The 14,587-nt window shown below is 46.0% G+C and overlaps 1 protein-coding gene across 6 annotated transcripts in view; it reads left to right on the forward strand.

Moving 5' to 3' along the window:
- Positions 1-9,182, forward strand: part of LOC109896330 (cadherin EGF LAG seven-pass G-type receptor 1) — a 125,635-nt gene extending 116,453 nt beyond the window's left edge. For 2 of the 6 annotated variants that reach the window (XM_031832022.1, XM_031832024.1), the window contains exons 27-37: positions 1,525-1,699; positions 2,549-2,661; positions 3,039-3,118; positions 3,361-3,487; positions 3,841-3,966; positions 4,114-4,250; positions 5,861-5,967; positions 6,151-6,315; positions 6,601-6,885; positions 7,094-7,403; positions 7,981-9,182. In XM_031832022.1, coding sequence (XP_031687882.1) covers positions 1,525-1,699; positions 2,549-2,661; positions 3,039-3,118; positions 3,361-3,487; positions 3,841-3,966; positions 4,114-4,250; positions 5,861-5,967; positions 6,151-6,315; positions 6,601-6,885; positions 7,094-7,403; positions 7,981-8,008 — 1,653 coding nt within the window. In that variant the 3' untranslated portion in view covers positions 8,009-9,182. Of the gene's footprint in view, positions 1-1,524; positions 1,700-2,548; positions 2,662-3,038; positions 3,119-3,360; positions 3,488-3,840; positions 3,967-4,113; positions 4,251-5,860; positions 5,968-6,150; positions 6,316-6,600; positions 6,886-7,093; positions 7,404-7,947 lie in introns of all 6 variants that reach the window. The other 4 variants (XM_031832023.1, XM_031832027.1, XM_031832025.1 and 1 more) reach the window with 4 other exon arrangements.
- The last annotated feature ends 5,405 nt before the right edge of the window (positions 9,183-14,587 follow it).

Genomic DNA, 14,587 nt, shown 5'->3' on the forward strand with positions numbered 1-14,587 from the left:
AGTATTTGTCCTATTCCTGTAGTGAGGTGGATTTTAAGGTAGGATAAGGGATAAAGCAGGGATTTCTGTTTCAGGTTCACTCCAGTTAGCGGTTTCTGGTAAGTAGCTGCTATTTGTTTGCCTGTAGCCATTCAGGTACTGGTGCTGACAGGAGCTTAGAGGGATCGGTCCTACCTGAGAGTTTGCCTTTGTCTGCTCAATTTTTTTGTTGTTGTTTGGATTATACATCTGATGCTTCACTAATAGTGTTCGAGCTAAGGAATTTACTGTACTGGAAGGGACTAACCATTTTTTTGTTGTCTAAAAATAGATTCTCTATTTAAGGCACTCTGAGATGCCGATACTGTGTATTCACATAGCATGTGATTCCTTTAACTTGTAAGTGCAGTATAAAGGTTTGCCTATAAGCAAAGTAATCTAATAGTGTATTTTGACATATGCAATTTACTCTGAAATGCACACACACACACACACACACACACACACACACACACACACACACACACACACACACACACACACACACACACACACACACACACAGACACACTAATAGGCCTGATGTCCCTCCGGGCCTGTGATAATAGAGACATGCTGTTACTGGTGCCTGACTGTTTGAGCCTCAGGGCAGTAGACCCTGTCACAGACAGACATACAGGTCTGAGTCTGTCTCCATAGACTGTTACTGTTCAAATTCAAATCAACTTCTTTGATATCATGAGCTTTACAGAAACCCAGCCTAAAACCTCAAAGAGCATGCAATGCAGAGGCAAAAGCACAATGGCTAGGCAAAACTCCCTGGAAGGCAGGAACCTACAAAGAAACCTAGAGAGGAACCAGGCTCCGAGTGCAGCAGTAGTAACGATTGACACTTACTCACTGACTCACCCTCTGTTTTTCTGAAGTTAGAAGCCTAGCCGTGTGTGTTTGTGTGTCAGTGCGCTGGAATGCTGTCACCAGTCACAGCCCTGAGCCGTCTTCTGTTAGATTGATGACCCTCAGCTCCGTGATCTAGCTCTAGTCCTCTCCCTCCACTACCTGCTGGGGGATTCCCAAGAACACTGCATTCTTCCTGGGACAAGGCATGGAGGGAGATATAGAAAAGTAGAGCGAGATGGAGGGAGGGAGAGAGAGAGACCCACTCAGGGCTATACAGAGTGTACAAAACATTGTGAGCACCTGCTCTTTCCATGACATAGACTGACCAGGTGAAAGCTATGATCCCTTTATTGATGTCACTCGTTAAATCCACTTCAAATCAGTGTAGATCAAGAGGCGGAAACAGGTTAAAGAAGGACTTTTAATCCTTGAGACAATTGAGACATGGATGGTGTATGTGTGCCGTTCAGAGAGTGAATGGGCAAGACAAAGCTCTATTAAGAAGGTGTTCTTGATGTTTTTGTACCCTCAGTGTAGTGTGGCCAGTGCTGAAGAATGGAACCTGGATTAGTGGTTCTCAATGTGATTGAAATGGATGTCCCTGGAGATCTCTGACCTTGTCCCTCCGCGACTCTCTGTCTGCAGTTTGTGTGTACGGTGATCGCCATCCTGCTCCACTACTTCTACATGTGTACGTTTGCCTGGATGTTTGTGGAGGGCCTCCACATCTACCGCATGCTGACGGAGGTCCGGAACATCAACCACGGTCACATGAGGTTCTACTACGCCATGGGCTGGGGCATACCTGCAATCATCACAGGTGAGCACACACACACACACACACACACACTTACTTAAACTCAGTCACCCCAATCCCAGGTAAACAAATCTAGTCACATCTATGAGTCAGAAGCCATCTTGTCTGTATTCTGGCGTACTGCGACTCGTTGATCCCTGTGGGAAACCTGGAGGAGAAAGAGAGAGAGCGAGAGCAGTAGGAAAAGCCAGATAATATGAGGGAGAGCGCTGAGAGAGAGAGAGAGGGAGAGACATCCTGAAGCCTCTGTCCAGTAGTAGTCTCCAGTGCTAAATGTCTCCTCCTGTCTTGAAGACTTCCTCTAGTTGATTAGACCGGTGTCTGCTGATGCCAGTCGGCCCATAATGCTATATCACTTTCCACCCTGGCACACGCACAAAGCCTGGGGAGAGAATAAGACGCTAACCCAGCCCGGCTCCTCTCCTCTCTCGTGGATAATACCAGTAGATCTGCTTACACCGTTGTGCACTAGAGTGAGGTGTTTTATGAAGCCTCTGTGTGTATCTATGGATTTGAATGAAGGAAGAAAGCCTGTACACAGTATACACTGTTCCCACGTGGTTTGCTTGACCTGCAACATTATTTGTGGACGAACCATGCACAGGCGTTCTAGACTTTTCTCTGCTATTCTCTTCTCCCGTCAATAATAGCCCAATTCATCTACTTGCATAGTTAATTTTGTGGGGGTTTCTAATAGATGCCTCTGATTTATTTTTCTATGCATTTGAATGAAGAAAGAATTCCTGCACAGTGCAAATGTATTATTGGCCCAGTACAGGTGATGCTCGTACTTTACAGTAGGCCTGTAGCTAACACAGTGTTGATGTGTTTCTCTGGTTCTCCCCTCCTCAGGTCTGGCAGTGGGTCTTGACCCTCAGGGCTATGGGAACCCAGACTTCTGCTGGCTCTCTGTCCACGACACCCTCATCTGGAGCTTCGCAGGACCCATCTCTGTAGTCGTCCTGGTGAGTGCCTGAGATAAATGGTGCCTTTTTTAAACCTGTAATAGTGATAGATTTTTACTTACTGGTTTTTACTTTACTTACACGGTTCTTTTCAATGTCACGTTCTTCTTTGTCTTTCTTGGCTCGTTCTTCTCTCCTTGCCCCTTCCGTTTCTTTTTGTCCTTCCTTTTCTCTCTCTCTCTCTCTCTCTCTCTCTCTCTCTCTCATTCCTTAGTGAATGCCATCTCTCTCATTCCTTAGTGAATGCCATTCCCGAGCCCTCTCTCCCCCAGTGATTTGCAGTTGAAGGTCTTGAGTGTATCTGTTGACTGTAAGTGGATTACCCTGTTGTCTGCCATGGTACTAATGCTTGTCTCGATCCCTCTCCTCTCTCTCAGGTCAACATTGTCATCTTTGTACTGGCAGCTAAGGCATCCTGTGGACGCAGGCAGAGGTCCTTAGAGAAGTCTGGAGCCATGTAATTATTTTTACACACGCAGGCACACACACACACATACGCACTCACACACCCTTGAGATTAAGAACATCAAAGGCCATTCTCTACATTCCATTGTTGAGCTACACCTGTTACATTAACCATCTATTAGTAGGACTTATGTGTGTGTCTGTGGATGCGCGACTGTGTGGGTGTGCATCCATGCGTGTATGTATGAGTGTGTGTGTGTGTTATAATCCGAGTTTCTCCCTCTACCTACATAGTCCTGCTCTGAGGACAGCCTTCCTCCTCCTATTGCTCATCAGCGCCACCTGGCTGTTGGGCCTCATGGCAGTCAACAGTGATGTCATGACCTTCCACTACCTGTTCGCCATCTTCAGTTGTCTGCAGGTGAGGGGACAGGGCTCAGGGTTAAAGGTCACGGGTCAGGCTGTACAGTCATTCACGACTCTAGAGGTTAAAACTCAGCCTTACTGTACATCAGCTGTTACAAAATCCATTATCTTCATTAGGCCAGGGCCTACATCCATAAAGCGTGTCAGAGTAGGCATACTAATCTTCGATCAGTTTTGCCTTTTAGATCGTAATGAATAAGATTACATCGCCGGGGGGGGACCTGGTCCTAGATCAGCACTCGTACTCCGAGAGAATTTACGAATGCAGGCCCTGGCCTAATATCAGTGAAGAGAATGGATTTTTGAAAAAGGCTTTCACTGACCCCCTCTCTCTCTGTCTCCTTATAGGGCATCTTCATCTTCTTCTTCCATGTGATCTTTAATAAAGAAGTGAGGAAGAATCTGAAGAATGTCTTTACCGGGAAGAAGGCTTTACCGGATGAGTCCAGCACTACCAGAGCATCTCTACTGACTGTGAGTATACACATGGATAAACCCACACAAGGGGATGAACAGATGTCTTTACTGTCTGGTACTGACTGGGTTCTTTTTCCACAACCCCCTCCCCCTCTCCTCCTCTCTCCCTCCTTCCAACCAACCCCCCCTCGTCCCTCACTCCAGCGGTCTCTGAACTGTAACAACACGTACACTGAGGACGGTCCTCTGTACAGGTCAGCCATTGGAGAGTCCACTGTTTCTCTGGAGAGTGCCGTCAGGTCAGCCAAAAGCCACAGCAGCTTCCTCGCTTACACACTCAGGTAACATGGTGGCTGCCGCATGGCTATGGCAATGGCATAACTGTCTGTCCTGTCTCAGTCTGGATCTCTCTTTTTTCTCTGTTACTCTTTTGATCTCTGAGCCATATCTCTCTCTCCACACTAACCCCAGTTACAGCATCTCTGAGCCCTCTCTCTCTCTCTCTCCACACAAACCCCAGCTACAGCCTCCACAGCATCTCTGAGCTCTCTCTCTCTCTCTCTCTCTCCACACTAACCCCAGCTACAGCCTCCACAGCATCTCTGAGCCCTCTCTCTCTCACTCTCTCTCTCCACACTAACCCCAGCTACAGCCTCCACAACATCTCTGAGCCCTCTCTCTCTCTCTCCACACTAACCCCAGTTACAGCCTCCACAGCATCTCTGAGCCATCTCTCTCTCTCTCTCTCTCTCCACACTAACCCCAGTTACAGCCTCCACAGCATCTCTGAGCCCTCTCTCTCTCACTCTCTCTCTCCACACTAACCCCAGTTACAGCCTCCACAGCATCTCTGAGCCATCTCTCTCTCTCTCTCTCTCTCCACACTAACCCCAGTTACAGCCTCCACAGCATCTCTGAGCCATCTCTCTCTATCTATCGCTCTGTTTTTTCGTGACTGTTTTTCTACAAATATTATTTCACACGCATGCAGGCAAAGCATGGCTCAGCTTAACACAGCAGTGTGTCAATGACAAGCACACACACACACACACACACACACACACACACACACACACACACACACACACACACACACTTACACAGGTCAACTAGGGCTAGGCCCAGTGGGTGGGGAGTGTCTGGCTGGAGGAGGGAGGTATATACAGTACCTGGTAGAATATTTCAGACACACACAGCTGGCATCTGGCAGTTCGGCTTGTTGGGGCTGGAGCCTAGATAAGTCTTAGATCAGAAAGCATCAGACAGGTTAGCTACAATACAGTATTGCTGTCGGCCCTCTGGCTAATGTCTCAATCTGTAAGAGTTTGGAAAAGGTATTACTCTTACAATATGTTCAGGGAAAAAGAGACAAAATGGGGGGGGGGTCCACTTCATCCATTGCCCAGGTGAAGTTAGTCATCATGGCCTCCCGAGTGGCGCAGCAGGCATCGCAATGCTAGAGGTGTCACTATAGACCCGGGTTCAATCCCAGGTTGTGTTGCAGCCAGCCGCAACCGGGAAACCCATGAGGCGGTGCACTATTGGCCCAGCGCCGTCCTAGTTAGAGGAGGGTTTGGCCGGCTGGGATTCCCTTGTCCCATCGGGCTCTAGGGACTCCTTGTGGCGGGCCGGACTTCAGTTGCCAGTTGTACGGTGTTTCCTCCGACACATTGGTGCGGCTGGCTTTCGGGTTCAGCGAGCAGTGTGGCTTGGCAGGGTCGTGTTTCGTAGGACCGTTGGCTCTCGACCATCGCCTCTCCGGAGTCCGTACGGGAGTTGCAACGATGGGACAAGACTGTAACTACCAATCGGATATCACTGGAAAAAGGGGTGAAAAAGTCCAAAAATAAAATACAAAAATAAGAAAAGTCCAAAGAAAAGGAAGTCCAAAGGCTCCAATGTGATTCCATCTAGACGTGTAACTAACCTCAGTTTGGCCTCTCTGATGTAGGGGCGACTCTGGTCAGAAGCCCAGTGTGTCGTCGGCCACAGCGAAAGCAGGACACACTGACCTGGACGGATCTCTGTTCGACAGGAACGGCACGAAAGGAGGAGACGGTAAGCTGCATCATGATCCGATTCAAACTCCCATCAAGCTGTCCTTTTTCATGAAAGGGTTGATGGAGATGGGGTGCAGTCCTCACAGCAGTGAGCTGTGTGTCTGCATAATGTGTTCATGTGTTGCTCTTTCTCTCTTTTTGTCTTTTGGTCTGCCTCTCTTTCTCTCTCTCTCTCTCTCAGACTCGGACTCGGATAGTGAGTTGTCTGTAGATGAGCACAGCTCGTCCTATGCCTCGTCTCACTCTTCCGACAGCGAAGATGATGACATGGACATCAAGCCCAAGTGGAACAACGAGAGACAGCCTCTACACAGCACACCTAAAGGGACCAGCATTGCAACCAAAGGTAGCCATCCATTTCCAATCCAAAACACCCCTCAACGGTACCTATCAAAACATCCATGGTCTCGCTGCTCAGAAAGCACTGCAGCTTTTTATTCATTCTTAATGACTCACTGATAACGGTACATATGTCTGAGAATACATTATAACTGGATTATAGTTTATTATACCTGCAGACTTTACCATAAGTAAAGTGTTATCGACATATTTAGTATTGTACTGTGGTATGGTAGTACTACCTACAACCAAAGTACTGATTGGCTCATATCTCTTCTTCCTCTGACCCTAGTGGAAGCAGTGTCCAATCACGTGAAGCCTTACTGGCCCAAGGAGGCGACAACAGCCAGTGACAGCGAGGATCCTGGGGGTGCAGAACGGCTGAGGGTGGAGACCAAGGTGAACGTGGAGCTGCACCAGGAAAACAAACTCAACCATGTAGGAGAGAGAGGAGAGACACCGCAGGACAGGGAAACACCCACTAGGGAGAATGGACCTCCCAGTCTACCCTCCAATGGACCCTCCAATGGACCTCCAAGCCTACCCAACAGCACCCATCAACCGGAGCCGAAGAAGGGTGAGATATGTAGACATTCCTCATTTTGTTTATTTATTTTTTTGTTGGTTGGTTTGTTTGTTTGTTCATTCACTCACTTGTTTGTTCATTCAATCATTCATCCAAGCATACAATATATTGGCCCTGTAACTGGGTCTTTATCCATTTGTGAAAGTTTTTTTTACACCTTAAACAAATCTAAAGTGACTCTGTATTCTTCTTCCTTCAGGCATCCTGAAGAACAAGATCACGTACCCTCCTCCCTTGACCGACAAGAACATGAAGAACCGACTGAGAGAGAAGCTGAGTGACTACAACCCTCCCACCATCTCTTCCTCCATCCCTCCACCCATCATTCCTCCGTTCAAGACCCCCTCCGTGGCCTCCAACGACGGGGTACACCCCGTATCTGTGGGCAAGAGCAACAGTGTAGTCATCAAGCCGCCGATTGCCCCACGGCCACAATTACCACAGAACGGGGGCGTGGCTATGAGCATGAAGGCGATAACGACCAACGGAGGCAACGAATCAGACTCAGAGTGGGTAGTCGCGTGATGATGTCATAGTGTAATTGTTGTGTGTGGTGCTTTTCAATAGGGCAGAGAATGCAGCGCAACTCAGCATGAAGTGATGTATGAATCCTTTTAGCCTAAATAGTGAATGAGTGGATTTTTTTAAATGCCAGATTGCATCTGAATGGTATTTCATTATAGACACGTTAATGACATGCATCTGTTGATCATGGAGTCTATTGATGCTGACTTGCATGTGTTAGGTGAAGTTATCACATAAGGAGGACATATTTCGCTGTTGCACATGTCTATGTGTACTGTATAAATGAAAGTTCCCATCCCACATATGAATGTTGCACGTGGTTGTTTAGTGGTTAGCCTGCATCCCTACCTGCACACATCTAACCCAGCATGTCTCCCCTCCCTCTATCCTTCCCTCCCCTCCCTCTATCCTTCCCTCCCTCCCTCTACCCTTCCCTCCCCTCCCTCTATCCTTCCCTCCCCTCCCTCTATCCTTCCCTCCCTCCCTCCCTCTACCCTTCCCTCCATTCCTTTTTCTCTCCCGGAACAGCGGCAGTAATGAAACTTCAATCTGACCCTGCAGGAAAACCAAAGTCTCTCTGCCCTTATGAGAGGAGAAAAGATGATCTCTCACTGAAGTGGAGGAGAGGAGGAGGAGGAGAATAAAGGAACAAGAGGAGAAAGGACAATGAAAGGAAAAGAGAGGAGAAAAGAAGAGAGCAATGGCGAAACGAGAGGCGGGAAAGGGATAGGTATAATTAAAAAGAGAGAAGGTATCACACCCATGTGCAACGGAGAGGTGACCTCTCGTCCTTCACCTCTCACCCTCTTAATCTCGTAAGGAGAGCAGTATTACTGCAGAGCCACGCCTGCCGGACTAAAGTAAAGGCAAGAAAAGGGAATGTATGTGTCAGACTAAACCAAGTAAAGGATGGGCTCCTACTTACTGGACTAATGGAACCTCTTGTGCCAAACCACATTTTTGAAATCCTTGAAGACTCCACCCCCCAGAATGAGTGACTCACATTGGTCGATCAGAGACTCTTAAGAGCCTCAGGACTGATACAGATATGGATGTATGACCACTGCGTGACGGTACAGTCAGAGGGAATCCAGAGAAATACTTCTAAGACTACAAATCCTATGGGAGAAACTCAGGAGAAACTCAAGAGACTTACCAAGTGCCCTGTTCCTCCAAGCGAATCATAGAAAGAGGAGCATAGCCTTTCACCCAATGCTTTTAGAGTGTAATTAATATGTAGATATTTCAACAACAAAAAATTATATATTTTGTATTTGAACTGTGTCATCATGGATGAGACAAAACGACATATTTGTAAATTGAAAAGAAAATGCTTTTGTAAACACAACAATAGTAGAAATCCTTTCTCATTGTGGAGAAATCACACTCTGTTATAGGACATGTTCTTCTGTGGCTCAGACTAGCAAACCTGTGCCTTATCATTGTGCAAACCATGCCCATCACGCCCCCCCCCCCCAAAGAAAATGTAACACAGGTCAGCAGCACACACCCATTATTCTGCTTACCAAAGTAGATCAAGAACCACTGCAGTACATATACGGTATGGAGTCTCTAATGTCAAGCTAACCACTACACAAGTAATGCCTATCATGTGATCGGCACTGTACAAAATGTCTTCTTTTTTTTGTATGATCAAAGACACTGGAATCGTTTTGTAACACATGTATATTTATTTTTATGGTTTCAAGACACTGGAAAAATTGATTGTAACTGTAAAATTAAAGATGACACGTTGAATTTTTTTTATGCCTTGTCCGAATTCTGACATCCCACCCACACGTTATGAAAAGTTTATATAATACCCTTAAGGAGGGAGATAAAACTGAAATGAGGATAACTGTGAACGAGGTATGGGAGGAAAGAAAAGAGATACTTTGAATGGTATTTTTCCTTAAAAGGTAGTGTAGCTATGTCTTAAATGACTCTCCCTGTATATCCTTACACTGGCCAAGGAATGTAATGTCTCTTTACACTCCTTGAGACTGTCCTGTGCTGTGCCAGGCACAACTGGGAGTTTGTGTGTGTGTGTCTGGCTGGCTGATGGACTGTCTGACTTGCCTGCTGTGGGGTCCAAAGCCCAGACAGTGACTGAGGTCCAGGGCTAATCCTTTATGAAACAATGGTGCCTACCGGTCCTGCTGTCTCTCTGTCTGTCTGTCTGTCTCTCTGTGTGTCTGTCTGTCTGTGTCTGTCGCTCTGTGTGTGTGTGTCTGTCTCTTCCAGTGTGGTTCCAGGGTACCGTACGTTCACATACCAGAATAGTCACACATGAAACAGAAGCAGTTAAACCCAGACATCACACACACCCTACAGAACATGCTCACTGTACCAGGCAGACACCCTGAGAGACAGCCACAAACTCTCACACAGGTTTCATTATCCACATGACGGGCAAAAGTGAGTGTGTAATAGAAGGCACATTTTTGAAGTGCTTTGAGTTTTTCTTGACACCCCGATAAAGAGTTTAGGTATTTTATCACACTTTCTTAGTCGTTCTTCAACAAATGGCTCCATAAGTTCCCGGAAAAGGTGACCCCCCCTTGGGTTGGCGGCCCCCTTGGGTTGTGCCATGGCGGAGATCTTTGTGGGCTATACTCAGCCTTGTCTCAGGATGGTAAGTTGGTGGTTGAAGATATCCCTCTAGTGGTGTGGGGGCTGTGCTTTGGCAAAGTGGGTGGGGTTATATCCTTCCTGTTTGGCCCTGTCCGGGGGTGTCCTCGGATGGGGCCACAGTGTCTCCTGACCCCTCCTGTCTCAGCCTCCAGTATTTATGCTGCAGTAGTTTATGTGTCGGGGGGCTAGGGTCAGTTTGTTATATCTGGAGTACTTCTCCTGTCCTATTCGGTGTCCTGTGTGAATCTAAGTGCTCTAATTCTCTCCTTCTCTCTTTCTTTCTCTCTCTCGGAGGACCTGAGCCCTAGGACCATGCCCCAGGACTACCTGACATGATGACTCCTTGCTGTCCCCAGTCCATCTGACCGTGCTGCTGCTCCAGTTTCAACTGTTCTGCCTTATTATTATATGACCATGCTGGTCATTTATGAACATTTGAACATCTTGGCCATGTTCTGTTATAATCTCCACCCGGCACAGCCAGAAGAGGACTGGCCACCCCACATAGCCTGGTTCCTCTCTAGGTTTCTTCCTAGGTTTTGGCCTTTCTAAGGAGTTTTTCCTAGCCACCGTGCTTCTACACCTGCATTGCTTGCTGTTTGGGGTTTTAGGCTGGGTTTCTGTACAGCACTTTGAGATATCAGCTGATGTACGAAGGGCTATATAAATACATTTGATTTGATTTGATTTGACCTGGATTTACAGGTTTTCTCAGTCGCTTTGGTGCATTTTTCACATCATCCCTAACATCATCCCTAACATGTGCAAAATAATAAGTGTGCAATGCAGTGATGCATTGCACACTTTCACATAGACAAAAACTATGCGAACATATATTTTACTGTAAAACATACAGGTGGGTGCATGTAAGGTGCAGTATGTATCTGTATAGAGTATATTTCTGCATGCTGTGAAATACAAGTGGACTACTGTAATATGAAGCATTGTAGGAAGTATACAGTATACAGCTTATATACAGTAACAGTGCACTGTACATTGGTGGACATACCTGTTCTCTCTTCGAAACGTTTGAACTATTGAGGACACGGTTGATCTCCCAATATTCGGCTGCACCCTTCAACCCGCCTCAGCCATTGTAAGGCCATGATTGACAACATGGTCTACAATAGTGGCCCCTATGTCATCAGATATGCACCTATGTCCTCTTCTGCCTCTTCTTCTGTTGTGCCTTCCACCACACATCCTTGCTCCTCTTCTTCCTCCTCTTGGCTGTTGACCCTGTTCGTTTCCTGGTCCATCCAAGGAAAATTGCAACTCTGTGTTGTGGTCTGTCTATATATGCTTGCCAATTGATTCTTCATGAGATGCACCTTTGAGCAATTTAGACAACTGGTTGATTGTTGGTTGAACAAACACTTTAAATTCCTTCATGAGTGAGGGTCAATTTCACCTGCACAATTCATCAATTCACGTTTTTGTACAAAAGGTCTAATAGAAATGTGTAAAACTATGCTTGACAGTTTATGACAAATAGTTCAAAATTTTGCATGTAATGGCTTATGCAAGGAACTAATGCCTAGATGTTTTGAGGGGTAAGACTATTCAACAGAGAACCATTTACTATATTTTGATCAACATGACATGAGCAACTGATAATGTGGAAAAAAGCTGACACTTGTACATTATCAATTGCAATTTGTTCAAAGGAATAAGAAATTGCTTTAATGATGTGCACAAGTGACTAGATGATTTGGAATTTGTACAAGTAGTATCAAGAATTGCACTTTTGATCTAAGAAATGCACCAAAGCGACTGAGAAAAACTGTAAGCGATGAGTATTGATGATGACAATGAGGATGAACAGGAATGTTTCCTGACTGAGACATATTCACAAAGCGTCTTAGAATAGAAGTTCTGATCTTGGATCAGTTTTGTCATGAAATGGGTTATATGAATTTTTATTTTACCAGGTAAGTTGACTGAGAACACTCTCTTACAGCAATGACCTAGGGAATAGTTAAGGGGAAAGAAGATGAATTAGGAGGAGCTGTGGATGATTAGGTGGCCATGATGGTATGAGGGCCAGATTGGGAATTTAGCCAGGACACCGGGGTTAACACCCCTACTCTTATGATAAGTGCCATGGGATCTTTAGTGACCACAGAGAGTCAGGACACCTGTTTAACGTCCCAACCGAAAGGCAGCACCCTACACAGGGAAATGTCCCCAGTCACTGAACTGGGGCATTTGGGATATTATAAAACATTTTGACCAGAGGAAAGCGTGCCTCCTAGTAGGGTTGGTCCCTGGATGGCCAACACCACTTCCAGCAGCATCTGTTCTCCCATCCAGGGACCGACCAGGACCAACCCTACTTAGCTTCAGAGGATGGGGAGGACCTGAGCCTAGACAAGCACTCCTGCTTGGAGATGCTTTATGAATACGGGCCCCGACCCCCCCAAAAAATGGTTTCTAGTTAATCTAGACCTTACCAGGTTATGAGGTCAGGGAAAACCCCTGGCCTAAATGATGACACTCAACAGCACCCTTTAAAGGGGCAATCTACAGTAGCTAAATAGATTTTTTGACTTGTGAATTAATGATTCATGATTCTTGAAGAATATAAATGCCTTGTGAGCTATGTTCAACTGTCGTACCCCATCAGAACCCAAAATAAGCTTGTTTTGCTCCAATGTCGGTAAACAAATAAATGCAAACAAACATTATAGAGCCTAGAAATATGGTTTAAACTATAATTGTGATATCATAGATGGTCAGTCTTTGCATCCATAGCTCTGTGGTTACATTTCTCTAGCCCCATTTTTGCCACTTTAAAGTAAAGCCACATGATTTATTCAACTTTTGACATCACACATTCTCCTCATGTACATTATAACCTACCTAAAAAGCAGGCAGGATTATCCACCTCTCAGACCCGAATTCCAAGGTAAGCCTCTCGCCCTTTTCAGATTTGGGTATTTCAGCTCCAGCGTGACGCATCTCCTTCGCATAGAGTTGATCAGGCTGTTGATTCTGGCCTGTGGAATGTTGTCCCACTTCCTCTTCAATAGCTGTGTGCGAAGTTGCTGGATATTGGCGGGAACACGCCAATATGCCACGCCAATATGTCGATCCAGAGCATCTCAAACAGCTCAATGGGTGGTATGCAGGCCAGGAAGAACTGGGTCATATTCAGCTTCCAGGAATTGTGTTCAGATCCTTGCGACATCAGGCCTGAAGTGGTGGCGGTGGATGAATGGCACGACAATGGGCCTCAGGATTTTGTCACTGTGTCTCTGTACATTCAAATTGCAATTCATAAAATGCAATCGTGTTCGTTGTCCATAGCTTATGCCTGCCCATAACATAACCCAACCGCCATCATGGGACACTGTTCACAACGTTGACATCAGCAAACCGCTCGCCTACACAAAGCCATAAAAACTGTCTTCCATCTGCCCGGTACAGTTGAAACTGGGATTCACCCTCGAACAGCACACTTCTCCAGTGTGCCAGTGGCCATCGAAGGTGAGCATTTGCCCACTGAAGTTGGTTACGATGCCAAACTGCAGTCAGGCTAAGACCCTGGTGAGGATTATGAGCATGCAGATGAGCTTCCCTGAGATGGTTTCTGACAGTTTGTGCAGAAATGATTCCGTTCTGCAAACCCACAGTTTCATCAGCTGTCCAGGTGGTTGGTCTCAGACAATCCCGCAGTTGAAGAAGCCGGATGTGGAGGTCCTGGGCTGGCGTGGTTACACGTGGTCTGCGGTTGTGAGACCGGTTGGACGTACTGCCAAATTCTCTAAAATTACATTGAAGGTGGCTTATGGTAGAGAAATTAACATTAAATTATCTGGCAACAGCTCTGGTGAACATCCCTGTAGTTAGCTTGCCAATTTCACGCTCCCTCAAATCTTGAGACATCTGTGGCATTGTATTGTGTGACAAAACTGCACATTTTAGAGTGGCATTTTATTGTACACAGCACAAGGTGCACCTGTGTGTAATAATCATGCTGTTTAATCAGCTTCTTGATACATGTCACACCTGTCAGGTGGATGGATTATCTTGGCAAAGGAGAAATGCTCACTAACAGGGATGTAAACAAATTTATGAACAACATTTGCAAGAAATACGCTTTTTGTGCGTATGGAAGAACAGCACTATTTAGTAAAAACTTATACAGTAAGCAACAAACATCAACATACTACTCAACCTTTTGAGACTGGTGTAATTAGTCACGCACCCCTACTAAGACGTTGCATGCATAAACCAGGCGTTGTAAGATCTGGCTTTCGTCAAAGAATCCTCCATTTGCAGCAATTACAGCCTTGCAGACCTTTGGCATTCTAGTTGTCAATTTGTTGAGGTAATCTGAAGAGATTCAACCTATGCTTCCTGAAGCACCTCCCACATTTGGATTGGCTTGATGGGCACTTCTTACGTACTATACGGTCAAGCTGCTCCCACAACAGCTCAATAGGTTTGAGATCCGGTGACTGTGCTGGCAACTCCATTATAGACAGAATACCAGTGGACTGCTTCTTCCCTAAATAGTTATTGCATAGTT

This window comes from Oncorhynchus kisutch, linkage group LG9, assembly GCF_002021735.2.
Source record: "Oncorhynchus kisutch isolate 150728-3 linkage group LG9, Okis_V2, whole genome shotgun sequence".
Taxonomy (NCBI): Eukaryota; Metazoa; Chordata; class Actinopteri; order Salmoniformes; family Salmonidae; genus Oncorhynchus; species Oncorhynchus kisutch.